This window comes from Nerophis lumbriciformis, linkage group LG12 (genome assembly GCF_033978685.3).
Source record: "Nerophis lumbriciformis linkage group LG12, RoL_Nlum_v2.1, whole genome shotgun sequence".
Classification (NCBI taxonomy): Eukaryota; Metazoa; Chordata; class Actinopteri; order Syngnathiformes; family Syngnathidae; genus Nerophis; species Nerophis lumbriciformis.
The window spans coordinates 7,534,188-7,549,015 of NC_084559.2; the positions used below are offsets into that span (position 1 = coordinate 7,534,188).

General features: G+C 43.0%; 1 protein-coding gene across 1 annotated transcript; it reads right to left on the reverse strand.

Moving 5' to 3' along the window:
- Positions 1–1,618: 1,618 nt before the first annotated feature.
- On the reverse strand, positions 1,619–14,465 carry tbx16 (T-box transcription factor 16). Its single transcript, XM_061985731.2, has 9 exons — positions 13,694–14,465; positions 13,073–13,232; positions 12,900–13,002; positions 12,537–12,701; positions 12,319–12,465; positions 7,340–7,410; positions 7,180–7,265; positions 3,848–4,073; positions 1,619–2,232 (listed from the first exon to the last, which is right to left on the reverse strand). The coding sequence occupies exons 1-9, from the start codon at positions 13,707–13,709 to the stop codon at positions 1,821–1,823; spliced, it is 1,386 nt and encodes a 461-aa protein (XP_061841715.1). The 5' UTR covers positions 13,710–14,465; the 3' UTR covers positions 1,619–1,820.
- Positions 14,466–14,828: the final 363 nt, after the last annotated feature.

The following is a 14,828-nucleotide window of genomic DNA, read 5'->3' on the forward strand; positions in this document are numbered from 1 at the left end:
TACCAGCTTAGAGAACACTCTCCGAGTACCAACAATAAAATACAGTAGCGTGGAAGGCCTAAATATTCATTAAAAACAAGGCAGAGGTTTTGTTTGATATTTTTGGCCACTGTCACGTTACACACAGCTTGAACAGTAACACTGTGTTTGAATGTTGAATCAAGTGCCACAAAATGTTGTACTATGTGTACCATCATTTGAGAATCCCTGCTCTAAAATATGTGCTAAGACATTAAATAACTGAGAACATCATGCAAAAGCTTTTTCATTTCAGGAGTTCAGCTCATTTTTGCTGTCGATTAGAGTTGGTTGTGACCCCAGGATGCAGAGACAGCAAGCAAGGGGCAGGTTTGATTGATTGATTGAGACTTTTGTTAGTAGGTTGCACAGTGAAGTACATATTCCGTACAATTGACCACTAAATGGTAACACCCCAATAAGTTTTTACACTTGTTTAAGTTGAGGGGTTTTGATTCATTCATGATACAGATACAGTACATACTATCATATATACTATCATCAGGTAAAATGCAGTTAATAAGAAAAAGAGTGCAGCAGGGAAGTGCACAAAAAGGCAAAACATGCAGTTGTTTGCAACGTTCAACTTTTTCACCATTTTTCCACATTTTATGAGATAGCAGATTTGCGTTGCGACTGCTACTCCTGCTACTGCTGCTACTCCTGCTACTGCTGCTACTACTGCTGCTACTGCTACTGCTGCTACTGCTACTGCTGCTACTACTGCTACTACTGCTACTGCTGCTACTGCTACTACTGCTGCTACTGCTGCTACTGCTGCTACTGCTGCTGCTCCTGCTGCTCCTGCTGCTCCTGCTGCTACTGCTGCTACTGCTGCTACTGCTGCTGCTGCTACTCCTGCTACTGCTGCTGCTGCTGCTGCTACTGCTACTGCTACTGCTGCTACTGCTGCTACTGCTGCTACTGCTGCTACTGCTGCTACTGCTGCTGCTCCTGCTGCTCCTGCTGCTCCTGCTGCTACTGCTGCTACTTCTGCTACTGCTGCTACTCCTGCTACTGCTGCTACTGCTGCTACTGCTGCTACTCCTGCTACTGCTGCTACTCCTGCTGCTCCTGCTACTGCTGCTACTGTTGCTGCTACTCCTGCTACTGCTGCTACTGCTGCTACTGCTGCTACTGTTGCTGCTGCTGCTACTGCTGCTACTGCTGCTACTGCTGCTGCTACTCCTGCTACTGCTACTACTCCTGCTACTCCTGCTACTGCTGCTACTCCTGCTGCTCCTGCTACTGCTGCTACTGTTGCTGCTACTCCTGCTACTGCTGCTACTGCTGCTACTGCTGCTACTGTTGCTGCTGCTGCTACTCCTGCTACTGCTGCTACTGCTGCTACTCCTGCTACTGCTGCTACTGCTGCTACTCCTGCTACTGCTGCTACTGCTGCTACTCCTGCTACTGCTGCGTTAAAACTACAAGCCACGCTGGACAAATTGACACCGGGCCATATTTTTGGACAGCACTTAGCTAGATTGTAGTATTTCTGTATTGATTGTATTTTATTATCAATATAACATGTTTACATTGAAGAGACACCAGGTAACATTCACTTTTCAGTTTTTAATTGTAGATGACATCACACCTGCAAGACAGGACAACATTGCACACTTATGGTTTTTTTGTGTTAGTTTTTTACAAAAATAATATATTCGCTTGAGGATGGAATGAAATGAAAAATAAATAGACAACTCCACAATGAAATAAATCCTCAGCATGACATTGCACACGTGTTGTAGCAGCGGCGGCGAGGTGAAGGAGCGACCACGGAGAAGGTCCCTCAGGGGCCCTCACCAGCAGGAATACGAGAACAGCGGGTACTGGCTCCACTCGGCCACGTTGCCATGGTGATAGCCGTGATGCACAGCTTGCGTGGTGTAATCGGCGGTCATGTGGTGAGGAGGCGGGTACTGGGCCGGCCCGGGGCCGCTCCACTGGGTCAGGGGCTGCTCGGCGCCGTAGGGGCCGTAGATGTGGTGGCCAATGACGCCCGGCTTGCCCGCTTGCGCCATGGTCATGTTGAGCACCCCGGGGTAGTCCTGGGGGGCGCAGGGGGAGGGGGCCACGTCGTGAGGGCGGGGCTTTGGCGAGTCGTGATCGGGGACGGTGGCGACGTCGGGGACCCTGGACTCGAAATTGCCGCGTCCTGTTCCGCTGGTCCTGCTGGAGGACGGGGAGGGGGACTTTCCGTACTCGTGGACCCTGAGGAGTGACAGGAGGTCAGTGAGGACCACAAGATGCCATGTTTGTCTACTCTCACCTGTTAACCATGTTTGTCTACTCTCACCTGTAAGGCTGGTAGTTAGCCATGTTTGTCTACTCTCACCTGTAAGGCTGGTAGTTAACCATGTTTGTCTACTCTCACCTGTAAGGCTGGTAGTTAGCCATGTTTGTCTACTCTCACCTGTAAGGCTGGTAGTTAGCCATGTTTGTCTACTCTCACCTGTTAGCCATGTTTGTCTACTCTCACCTGTAAGGCTGGTAGTTAACCATGTTTGTCTACTCTCACCTGTAAGGCTGGTAGTTAGCCATGTTTGTCTACTCTCACCTGTAAGGCTGGTAGTTAACCATGTTTGTCTACTCTCACCTGTAAGGCTGGTAGTTAGCCATGTTTGTCTACTCTCACCTGTAAGGCTGGTAGTTAGCCATGTTTGTCTACTCTCACCTGTTAGCCATGTTTGTCTACTCTCACCTGTAAGGCTGGTAGTTAACCATGTTTGTCTACTCTCACCTGTAAGGCTGGTAGTTAGCCATGTTTGTCTACTCTCACCTGTAAGGCTGGTAGTTAACCATGTTTGTCTACTCTCACCTGTAAGGCTGGTAGTTAGCCATGTTTGTCTACTCTCACCTGTAAGGCTGGTAGTTAGCCATGTTTGTCTACTCTCACCTGTTAGCCATGTTTGTCTACTCTCACCTGTTAGCCATGTTTGTCTACTCTCACCTGTAAAGCTGGTAGTTAGCCATGTTTGTCTACTCTCACCTGTAAGGCTGCTAGTTAGCCATGTTTGTCTACTCTCACCTGTAAGGCTGGTAGTTAGCCATGTTTGTCTACTCTCACCTGTAAGGCTGGTAGTTAGCCATGTTTGTCTACTCTCACCTGTAAGGCTGCTAGTTAGCCATGTTTGTCTACTCTCACCTGTAAGGCTGCTAGTTAGCCATGTTTGTCTACTCTCACCTGTTAGCCATGTTTGTCTACTCTCACCTGTAAGGCTGCTAGTTAGCCATGTTTGTCTACTCTCACCTGTTAGCCATGTTTGTCTACTCTCACCTGTAAGGCTGCTAGTTAGCCATGTTTGTCTACTCTCACCTGTTAGCCATGTTTGTCTACTCTCACCTGTAAGGCTGCTAGTTAGCCATGTTTGTCTACTCTCACCTGTAAGGCTGCTAGTTAGCCATGTTTGTCTACTCTCACCTGTAAGGCTGCTAGTTAGCCATGTTTGTCTACTCTCACCTGTAAGGCTGGTAGTTAGCCATGTTTGTCTACTCTTACCTGTTAGCCATGATTGTCTACTCTCACCTGTAAAGCTGGTAGTTAGCCATGTTTGTCTACTCTCACCTGTAAGGCTGCTAGTTAGCCATGTTTGTCTACTCTCACCTGTAAGGCTGGTAGTTAGCCATGTTTGTCTACTCTCACCTGTAAGGCTGGTAGTTAGCCATGTTTGTCTACTCTTACCTGTTAGCCATGTTTGTCTACTCTCACCTGTAAAGCTGGTAGTTAGCCATGTTTGTCTACTCTCACCTGTAAGGCTGGTAGTTAGCCATGTTTGTTTACTCTCACCTGTAAGGCTTGTAGTTAGCCATGTTTGTCTACTCTCACCTGTAAGGCTGGTAGTTAGCGGGAGCAGGAACCAGCTGCTCGGCGCTGTAAAGATCCCGGGACTCGGCAGCGGGAGGAGAGCAGTTCTTGGCGGCGTGCTCGGGTTCTGCAGACCAGGGCGAGTAGCGCTCCTCCTTCACCTCCTCCTTCATGTCGTCTGCCACCTTCCTCTTTCGCAGCTCGCCATCGTCTGCCTCGTAGCCCTCAAAAGAGGAGCGGCAGAAGTCTGCCACGGCAAGAAGTATCAGATTAAATGTGCACGCCTCGTTTTTACACACCATTTGAAGAATTTCAGCCACAGTTTTTTTCAACCGTCTCGGTTGCGGTCAAACATTGTGTTCAACAAACTAGTGTCATTCTGAAGAATCCAGTCAGTACAACTGCACAATAATCCACTATGGGGCCAAATAAAGTGGTGAGTGCCAGCACTTTGATGAAAAAGGTGAGCAACATTATTGAATTCAAGTTACAACTTGGAGCATATTAGGAGTTATTTTTTTTTTCATTTTTTGAAACAGTACAATCACTAATTGGAGAAAGTAAAATCAGGCTTATGGAGCGTGACACAGTTGACCCAGTTTTCCCAGTATGAAGTACATTTCTCCAATTTATAATTAATATAAGCAGTTATCTTCTCCATTTTATATAAGTTCATTGTGATTTCCATCCATTGCTTCAAAGTTGGGCTCTCCTGGGATATTACCGTATTTCCCGCACTATTAGCCGCACCTAAAAACCACAAATTTACTCAAAAGCTGACAGTGCGGCTTATAACCCGGTGCGCTTTATATATGGATTAATATTAAGATTCATTTTCATAAAGTTTAGGTCTCGCAACTACGGTAAACAGCTGCCATCTTTTTTCCCCGTAGAAGCGGAAGCGCTTCTTCTTCTACGCCAAGCAACCGCCAAGGTAAGCACCCGCCCCCATAGAACAGGAAGCGCTTCTTCTTCTACTGTAAGCAACCACCCGCCCCCGTAGAAGAAGAAGAAGCGCGCGGATATTACGTTTCATTTCCTTTGTGTGTTTACATCTGTAAAGACCACAAAATGGCTCCTACTAAGCGACAGGTTTCCGGTTCATGAAAAGACGCAATCTCTCCATCCGCACACGGACTACTATTTCACAGCAACTGCCTAAAGACTTTCAAGAAAAGCTGGCTACTTTCCGTGCATATTGTAAAAACAAGATAGCTGAAAAAAAGATCCGGCCAGAGAACATTATCAACATGGACGAGGTTCCACTGACTTTTGATATTCCTGTGAACCGCACTGTGGATACAACGGGAGCACGTACGGTGAATATTCGCACCACAGGGAATGAGAAGTCATCCTTCACTGTGGTTCTAGCTTGCCATGCTAATGGCCAGAAACTTCCACCCATGGTGATATTCAAAAGGAAGACCTTGCCAAAAGAGACCTTTCCAGCCGGCGTCATCATAAAAGCTAACTCGAAGGGATGGATGAAGAAAAGATGAGCGAGTGGTTAAGGTAAGTTTAAGTTTACGCGAAGAGGCCGGGTGGCTTTTTTCACGCAGCTCCGTCCATGTTGATATACGACTCCATGCGCGCCCACATCACGCTGGTTTTTAATATATTATTAAAGTTTGACTGACCTATCTGACTGTTTTTTTGACATTCCTTTAGCGCAGTTAGATGCGGCTTATAACACGGGGCGGCTTATAGGTGGACAAAGTTTTGAAATATGCCGTTCATTGAAGGCGCGGCTTATAACCCAGGGCGCCTTATGGTGCGGAAAATACGGTAATTTGCTAGTGATGCTCTTTTTACAAGCCACTAGTCAGATATTTATTAAGTGTTGATCTTTTTTCAACCGGTCCTGAGGCACATGTCTGAAAAACAAGTCTTACTTTCAAGGGGTATTTCACATTTGAAAAAAAAAAAAAAAAAAAAAGATTACTCCCTATAAGTCTATATATATTTATTTTTCATTTTTCATTATTATTTACTATCTGTTTGAATTATTTTATTTTATTGCTGATTATTATTATTTTTATTAATTTATTTGTATTAATTTTGTTATTTTATTTGTATTTATTTAATTGATTTATCTGTAAATATTATTATTACTTTGTTTAGTGTTCTTGCTGTTTTTTTCTTTTTTGGGGGCGGGGGGGTTGCATCGTTGGGATGTATTAAAAATAATATTTATTAATATTTAATATTTAGGGCCGACAGTAGATCTATGATGTATGCAAATATGATGTAATGGATAGGAATGTCTGATGCTGGATGTCAATAAAAATTAAATGAAAAAAATAAGATTACTTCCTATATATATATATATATATATATATATATATATATATATATATATATATATATATATATATATATATATATATATATATATATATATATATTCATTATCCATCTGTTTATATTCTTTTATTTATTTATTTTATTATTAATTAATTTTTATTTATTTTTTAATTTGTATTTTATGTATTGATTTATCTGTAAATATTAGTATTACTTTGTTTAGTATTCTTGCAGTTTTTTTTCTTTTTTTAGGGGGTTGCATCGTTGGGATGTAAACAAAAAAATATTTAGACATTTAGGGCCAACAGTAGATCTATGATTTATGCAAATATGATGTAATGGATAGGAATGTCTGATGCTGGATGTCAATAAAAAAATAAATAAAATAAAAGATAAAAGTGATTAATTTATCCATTGAATTTGTCGTTTATATCTACTGTATTTCACATTGTTTTCTGCATGTAAAATTTGAATTATTCTATATAAAATATGTATTGTGTTCATATTTTGGGAGTCCAGAACAGATGGATTGTGTATACATTATTTCTTACAGTGCATAATACTCAGACTCAGCATTCGTTTTTGGTCATTTTTGAGTTATAAAAAATGAATAAAAAATGTTTGTGCAAAACAGAAATGTCCACTGCAGAGGACACTGGCTCTTAAGAGTGACCTCATGTTGTGTTATATCTGACACATTAGTGCAAAAATATATCTGGGTAATAGTTTGTTTATTTTTATTTTTATTTTTGTCAGAGGTATAAATGAGTAAATGTGAATCCTGATTGACAACAGTGACATAATATGATTAAAAGGCCTTCAAAGCGTTAAAATAATACATCACGTTTGGTATTTTTTATATTGCTGAAGTTGATTGAGACATTTCAGCAAAAAAAACAAAAAGATACACAAAAATATGAATCCAAAAGCAAAATGTTATGTTGCAACAGTTTTTGAAAAAAATGACTTTTCTGTCCTGTTTGGTTTGGGGGTTTTGTCAAAAAGTTGCGTATAATGGAGTGACACCTCTGAAGGAGATGATGCAATACCTGATGGACTGTCCTCTTCAGAGTCTCTGTTCATGTCGGACATCTTGGCTTGCTTTTCCACGCCGCCGGGGTTCTTGTTTGCACGCCTACAGGGGAGCACCAGGGTCAATACCGCCAACATCTACACCCTCATACCTACCGTAGTCCTTTTCTCAGCTACCTTTTCTTGGTCGTGCCCTCGTCACGGAACCCTTTGGCGAACGGGTTGTGATCGATCTTCAGTTTAGTGATCTGTGGGGTTCAAGGAACACCAGTAGACATGGGTTAGGGTTAGGGTTAGGGTTAGGCTTAGACATGAGATGGCACCACATTTAGTAGCCGATGTAGTAGCCTATTGAGTACCACAAGAACGATAGGACATACATAATCATGTCAATAGAACAGGGTACCAATCAGTGGTGGGCGGTCAAGGTCAGCAAGACCTTCTCTGCTGGCCTAACATAAATCATGATCATAAATTAATAAAAGTTCATTTCATTTTTAATTGACTTTCCATACATGTATAAAAGTATTCATCATGTTCTCTTCATGTCATTTTAGGCTCCAGTGTTGCTGTTTTTAAGTTAGAGCTTTCATCCAATCAGAATTCAGCTAGCTTGTTGCCAACGTTGTGTGAATTCTGCCGGAGGACTTCTGAATCAACATTAGCGGCGGAGCGGAGGACATACAGTTGATAGACAGCTGCGATAGCCAACCAGATCACAAGTAGCCCATCTAGGTAGCCTTACGTTGAACGTGACTGTGATTGGATACTCACTTGTCACTCCCAAGTATCCAATCAAAAGTTGTTATTTACGAAAGCAGAAAGTGGCACCGGAGCCATACCCGGCCAGCGGAGAAATCAGCGGTACTCACTTTTTTAACCGACAAAGAAGCAGAGCAAAACGTGGATTAAGTGTCAGATATATATTTGCAAGGGCATTTTCAAGGACATTTAAAGAGAAACTAGATCGGCCAACCCAGGAAACTAGTTAAGCTGTCCTGGCAGTGAAATGGTTTCCCCGCCACTTCCACTCCAGTCAACCAACTACGAGCAGTACCAATGGCTTATACGGCATCAAATGGATGTTACAAAATATATTATTTCACATTCAATATGTTTTTTACAATTATTTTAGTTTTGACAGCACCACGTCCGATGCAGGTTTATTGATTTTTAAACAAAATAGACCGCTTTGTACACTAGTGACAGATTGAGGTGATTCAATGCCCAGCAGTGCACAAGTGTGTTTCTGTACAGTACTTCTCCAGCCGGGGTCATGTGGCGACATAAATGATGGTATTTTGAGAGGTATTTATTGAAGTGGGACTAAGTAGGACATCACTGAAGGCCTAGGTGGGAAACACACTGCTATCAATACAACAGGTCAGCCAAACCTGGCCTGGGACTGACACCAGACTGGGACTGACACCAGGCTGGGACTGACACCAGACTGGGACTGACACCAGACTGGGACTGACACCAGACTGGCCAGCGAGTTCAGTTACACTTTTTTACAATTGCTTCCACACTCAATTGTAAATGTCCACACAGTCAACAAAGTCTACACACAGTAAACAAAACCACTGTGCAGATTTGTCTATAATTAATATTAATAATGAATATTAGGCATAGACTCTGCTTCACAGTTTTTGCAAAATATTACACACAATGCTTTACACACACCTTCACATCTTCACACACACTAGGATTGTGATACACACTTTACACACACACTAGGATTGTGACACATCTTTATCTCCAGATTTGTTTTCAAACCTTTTTATTTGTCTCAGATTCTAATTCTTACTGCATGTCAATGTTGACTAAGTTACTTTACCTGAATGTGGTCAAAGTAAATATTTTCATTTTGCCGCATCATTGTTGAGCACTTATTGAAAAGATGAGAGGATATTTTGACTTTCTCGTTAGGTCTTTCCATAAACTGTAGGTCCACTTCAAAGTAAACTATTGCTATGGATTTGTCATTTTGCTAATAATCTAGGAATTAAGACAATGTAATGTGGTGTTTGGAAAAGTGTGTAAATACTCTTGAAAAAAGACACACTTCGTAAAATTGTGTGTAAGCAAATGAAAAAACTTTAAAAGAACTATACTGTCAAAAGACTAAAATATTTTAGCAGATGCCTAAAAACTATAGAGTGCTTTCAAATGTAACAATTTCCAAATTTCTAAACAAATTCAATATTAACAATTTCCCTTGAGGGTCAATAAAGTTTGTGTAAGTCTATTTAAACTGTCTGATCTTTGACTAGCTTCTCTGTAGTACACACTAAAAGTCTATATACCGTATTTTCCGCACTATTAGCCGCACCTAAAAACCACAAATTTACTCAAAAGCTGACAGTGCGGCTTTTAACCCGGTGCGCTTTATATATGGATTAATATTAAGATTCATTTTCATAAAGTTTAGGTCTCGCAACTACGGTAAACAGCCGCCATCTTTTTTCCCCGTAGAAGAGGAAGTGCTTCTTCTTCTACGCAAGCAACCGCCAAGTTAAGCACCCGACCCCATAGAACAGGAAGCGCTTCTTCTTCTACTGTAAGCAACCACCCGCCCGCGTAGAAGAAGAAGAAGGGCGCGGATATTACGTTTCATTTCCTTTGTGTGTTTACATCTGTAAAGACCACAAAATGGCGACAGGTTTCCGGTTCATGAAAAGACGCAATCTCTCCATCCGCACACGGACTACTATTTCACAGCAACTGCCTAAAGACTTTCAAGAAAAGCTGGCTACTTTCCGTGCATATTGTAAAAACAAGATAGCTGAAAAAAAGATCCGGCCAGAGAACATTATCAACATGGACGAGGTTCCACTGACTTTTGATATTCCTGTGAACCGCACTGTGGATACAACGGGAGCACGTACGGTGAATATTCGCACCACAGGGAATGAGAAGTCATCCTTCACTGTGGTTCTAGCTTGCCATGCTAATGGCCAGAAACTTCCACCCATGGTGATATTCAAAAGGAAGACCTTGCCAAAAGAGACCTTTCCAGCCGGCGTCATCATAAAAGCTAACTCGAAGGGATGGATGGATGAAGAAAAGATGAGCGAGTGGTTAAGGGAAGTTTACGCGAAGAGGCCGGGTGGCTTTTTTCACGCAGCTCCGTCCATGTTGATATACGACTCCATGCGCGCCCACATCACGCTGGTTTTAATATATTATTAAAGTTTGACTGACCTATTTGACAGTTTTTTTGACATTCCTTTAGCGCAGTTAGATGCGGCTTACAACACGGGGCGGCTTATAGGTGGACAAAGTTTTGAAATATGCCGTTCATTGAAGGCGCGGCTTATAACCCAGGGCGCCTTATGGTGCGGAAAATACGGTAACTCAAAAAAGGTGTTTGTCCTTTTCTGAACCAGCAGTTGAGTTCAAATTGGGTTCTTTTTTAAGCCAACATGTTTAGTGTGTATGTCCTTAAAAAGTGTGTTCCTGTTGCATTTGAGAGAAATGAGTTCCTTTTAAGGCAACCAAACAAAACATGGATTTGTAAACAAAAATAATGTATTGCAACAAAAATATATTCGCAAAAAAAAGAAAGAAAAAAGACAATTTAACCGAGAAAAACAAAAAAGGTTTTGGTTATAAAACATTTTTAGGCTTGCAAAGTCATTTTGTGGGCGGGGCCTCTTCTGAACAATATGTTTTTATTGGTCAACCTTGAATGATGGCGTAGATTAGAACATATGTGCGTAATAACGCTGACAGAAAACAATGGATTATTTTGTTATTTGGAACATTCAAACTTAGTCTCAGTGGCCTAGTGGTTAGAGTGTCCGCCCTGAGATGGGTAGGTTGTGAGTTCAAACCCCGGCCGAGTCATACCAAAGACTATAAAAATGGGAGCCATTACCTCCCTGCTTGGCACTCAGCATCAAGGCTTGGAATTGGGGGTTAAATCACCAAAATGTTCCCGAGTGCGGCCACCGCTGCTGCTCACTGCTCCCCTCACCTCCCAGGGGGTGAAACAAGGGGATGGGTCAAATGCAGAGAATAATCAAAGTTAACGTTAAAGTACCAATGATTGTCACACACACACACACACACATTAGGTGTGGTGAAATTGCATTTGACTCATCACCCCCTTGATCACCCCCTGGGAGGTGAGGGGAGCAGTGAGGAGCAGCGAGGAGCAGCAGTGGCCGCGCCCGGGAATCATTTTTGGTGATTTAACCCCCAATTCCAACCCCTTGATGCTGAGTGCCAAGCAGGGAGGTAATGGCTCCCATTTTTATAGTCTTTGGTAGAACTCACAACCTACCCATCTCAGGGCGGACACTGAGTAGGTTAATTTCTAGTGCTGATTAATTAATTAATTGGCATTAGTTATAATTAATTAATGAATGCTAATTTCACCACACTTAGTGTGTGTGTGACTATCAGTGGTGCTCACCTCTGATAGAGATCTGCTGTGCAATGTTTTTAACATTTTACTATGTTTTTAAATTGTAATTTTTAGTTATTATTGTTTGTTGTCTTAAGACTATGTTATGTAGGTTGTTTTAAAAGCACTGAGCTGCTGTCCAATTTTGTTGTTTCCCTACAATGACAATAAAGATATTCTGATTTGAACTAATAGCAAAGTCTTCACTTTTAGGAAATGTGACCCAAAGACAGTTGAGTTGAATATCTCTGGTCCAACTTAATAGAAATAGATTATAAATCTGCAGTGCAGGGATATTCAACTACATATTTAGCTACTCTTAATAACCTTATTTTTGTGTTCTATGTTTGCTAGAACACTGCGATGAGGTGGCGGCTTGTCCAGGGTGTACCCCGCCTTCCACCCATGTGCAGCTGAGATAGGCTCCAGCGACCCCGAAAGGGACAAGCGGTAGAAAATGGATGGATGTTTGCAAGAACATGTCAGTGCAAGGATATGTCAAGGTGTTTACAGATGGTCAAGTTCCTCTACACACTACAGCTTTTAGGACTTTGCTGAAAAAATGTTGGCCTCCCAACTTTTGAAGTGAACTGGAAAGCTCAGCTGTTGACCGAATCAAATGTAAGAAGATGGAGAGCAAAGCCACTTTTGAAGTGAACTGGCCAGCTCTGATAAAGTGGATTCAAGGCCAGTTGAGCAGAGTCGGTACATTAGTGCAAGTATTTGTTTGGACACAGAAACGGACCTTTGTGTTCTGGTAGGCGGTGACCGCTGTGAAGCTGGTCTCTGGGAAGGTGAAGGTCTGGAAAACGCCCCAGCGGACGCTGAACAGGTCATCGGCCTGGACGATGTGGAAGCGCGGTTGGTAGCAGTGCATGGAGTGCAGAATAATCTTCAAAAGGGAAAGACTTGAGGTTAAATGCTGCGGTTTTTTCCGAGCAAATTGGGAGGATTGAGACTCACGTGGCCGTGTTGGTCCAGCGTGTTGTTGGTGAGCTTGAGCTTGAGGAAGGAGATGGATTGCTTCATCCAGTGGCTCCCGGGGGCCGGAGAGTCGGGGTGCAGGTACGTCCTGCAGGGCGGCTGAGGCTCCGCTTTTCCCGCCACCTCCCATTTCTCTTTATTCCACTGGAGACAGAACGGCGTTAGAGGCTAATCTGTCATGGAGAGACCAGCTGGTGTTCCCACAGAGCCAGCAGAGAGTGAGGTGGACCCCCCACTGAGATAGGGGGGCAGCACAGTGGGGGATAGAACAACAGGAAGAGATAGCGGCCTTTGATGTTCAATGTTAGCGGGAGGTGACAAAGTGGTCTGGGGGAGCCTCACCTTGTATCTGAAGCCGTCCTGTGGAACCATGTCCACCAGCAGAATGTACTTGGCACACGGAATCAGACCCGAGAGATTCACCTTGCAGTGCGGGAACATTCTCCTGCAGCACACGCACCGTCAGGACGTGGGAAAGCACACGGAATCTATTTGTGGGACTTTTATTATCTCACCTGCCGGGTTTTGTGATGATCATCTCGGTTCCGATTTGGTGGAAGGCTCTCCACAGGTCAGGGTCCTCCAGAGTCATGCGGATGTTGCCTTGGAGATAAGCATCGCCGCCCGACGCCGAGGCGGAGGAAGGAGGAGGTCCGCTGAAGTTGCTCTTCAAGTCTGGAAGATGCGGAGTGGAGGGAATTATATTTCTATAGCGCTTTTTCTCTAGACACTCAAAGCGCTTTGCATTGTGAGACCCATCGTCTACATTTTCAAAGCGGTGTGGGTGGCACTGGGAGCAAGGGGGGTGAAGTGTCTTGCCCAAGGACACGACGGCAGTGACTAAGATAGCGGAGGTTGGACTCAGTGGCCTAGTGGTTAGAGTGTCCGCCCTGAGATGGGTAGGTTGTGAGTTCAAACCCCGGCCGAGTCATACCAAAGACTATAAAAATGGGACCCATTGCCTCCCTGCTTGGCACTCAGTATCAAGGCTTGGAATTGGGGGTAAAATCACCTCCCAGGGGGGGATCAAGGGTGATGGGTCAAATGCAGAGAATAATTTCACCACACCTAGTGTGTGTGTGACAATCATTGCTACTTGAACTCCAACCAAGAACCCTGGAGAAAACAAGACTTACCTCTGATGGACTGCATTCTTCAGACGGAATAAAAAGTCCAACAAGAGGTGGTATCCAGTGTGGCGTAAAGAATCCCAGCGAGATGTCAGCTCCCTCCAGTCCCCGGCTTCGGGACCAGCGGGACTTTTAAGGGTGTGTTGCAGTGGGCGGGGTCAAGACGGCCATTCCCAGGCTTTGAAGTGACACAATGACCGGCTGTGATTGGAGGCTGGCAGAAATCAAAGAAACTTAACAGAGCCTTGATAGCGTCCCCACAGGAAGAGGGACGGAGGAAATGCATCTTTATTAACTGCTAAGAGACTTTTAAACAAATATGGACGCCCTGGCCAGGCACCGCAGCGACTGAGTAAAGAGCGAGCTCACAAACATGGAGTGTGGCACAAACATGGAGTGTGTTGGCGCTACGTGCTAAGTGAACAATTCACTTCATCCTGCAAAAGTGTGGCCGTGCCGAAGAAGGAAGGACTTCTCTCCAAAGTGCGCCACGCAGCTCAACATTTCAGCAAAATTATTACTTGTTTGTGCGTCCGTAACTCATTCATTGGATTGACTTTATTTCTTAAAGGAACAATTTAGCAGTTTTTCTTGCAATGTTTTTTCCCGCAAACCTTTTGGAACAAAAACCCAGGTGCTCTCGTGTTTTCTAACTGTACATTTGTGGCTAGCGGTTCATTCTTTTTATTAGCCTGCTGCACAATCAAATTAAACAAAAAAATTGGAATAAATGTGAGAAAAATGGTCTTGTGGAGCTCAAGGTCAGTCAGTGTATGTTTGGGTCATTCAAATATATTTTCATTATTGGTCATTTAAAAACAAAAAAAACATTGTTTTATTTACATTTTATTTTGAAATAAAAAAACAAAATTGAACGACAAAGCATTATTTTCTTGTGTGCGTGTCGAAGAACATGAACTAGACCTAAAAAATAGTTTGATTTTCACCATGTATTTTGTATAATAAAAAATGAAAAGCTTTGGTCAGCTGTCCAAAATAGCGACTTAACTCATGTGATCAATCACCAAAAAATTCTCAAAAATATTAGTTTGCGTTCATATTTGTGGCCAACCGTAACTGATTAATTGGATTACCGTATTTTCCGCACCATAAGGCGCCCTGGGTTATAAGCCGCGCCTTC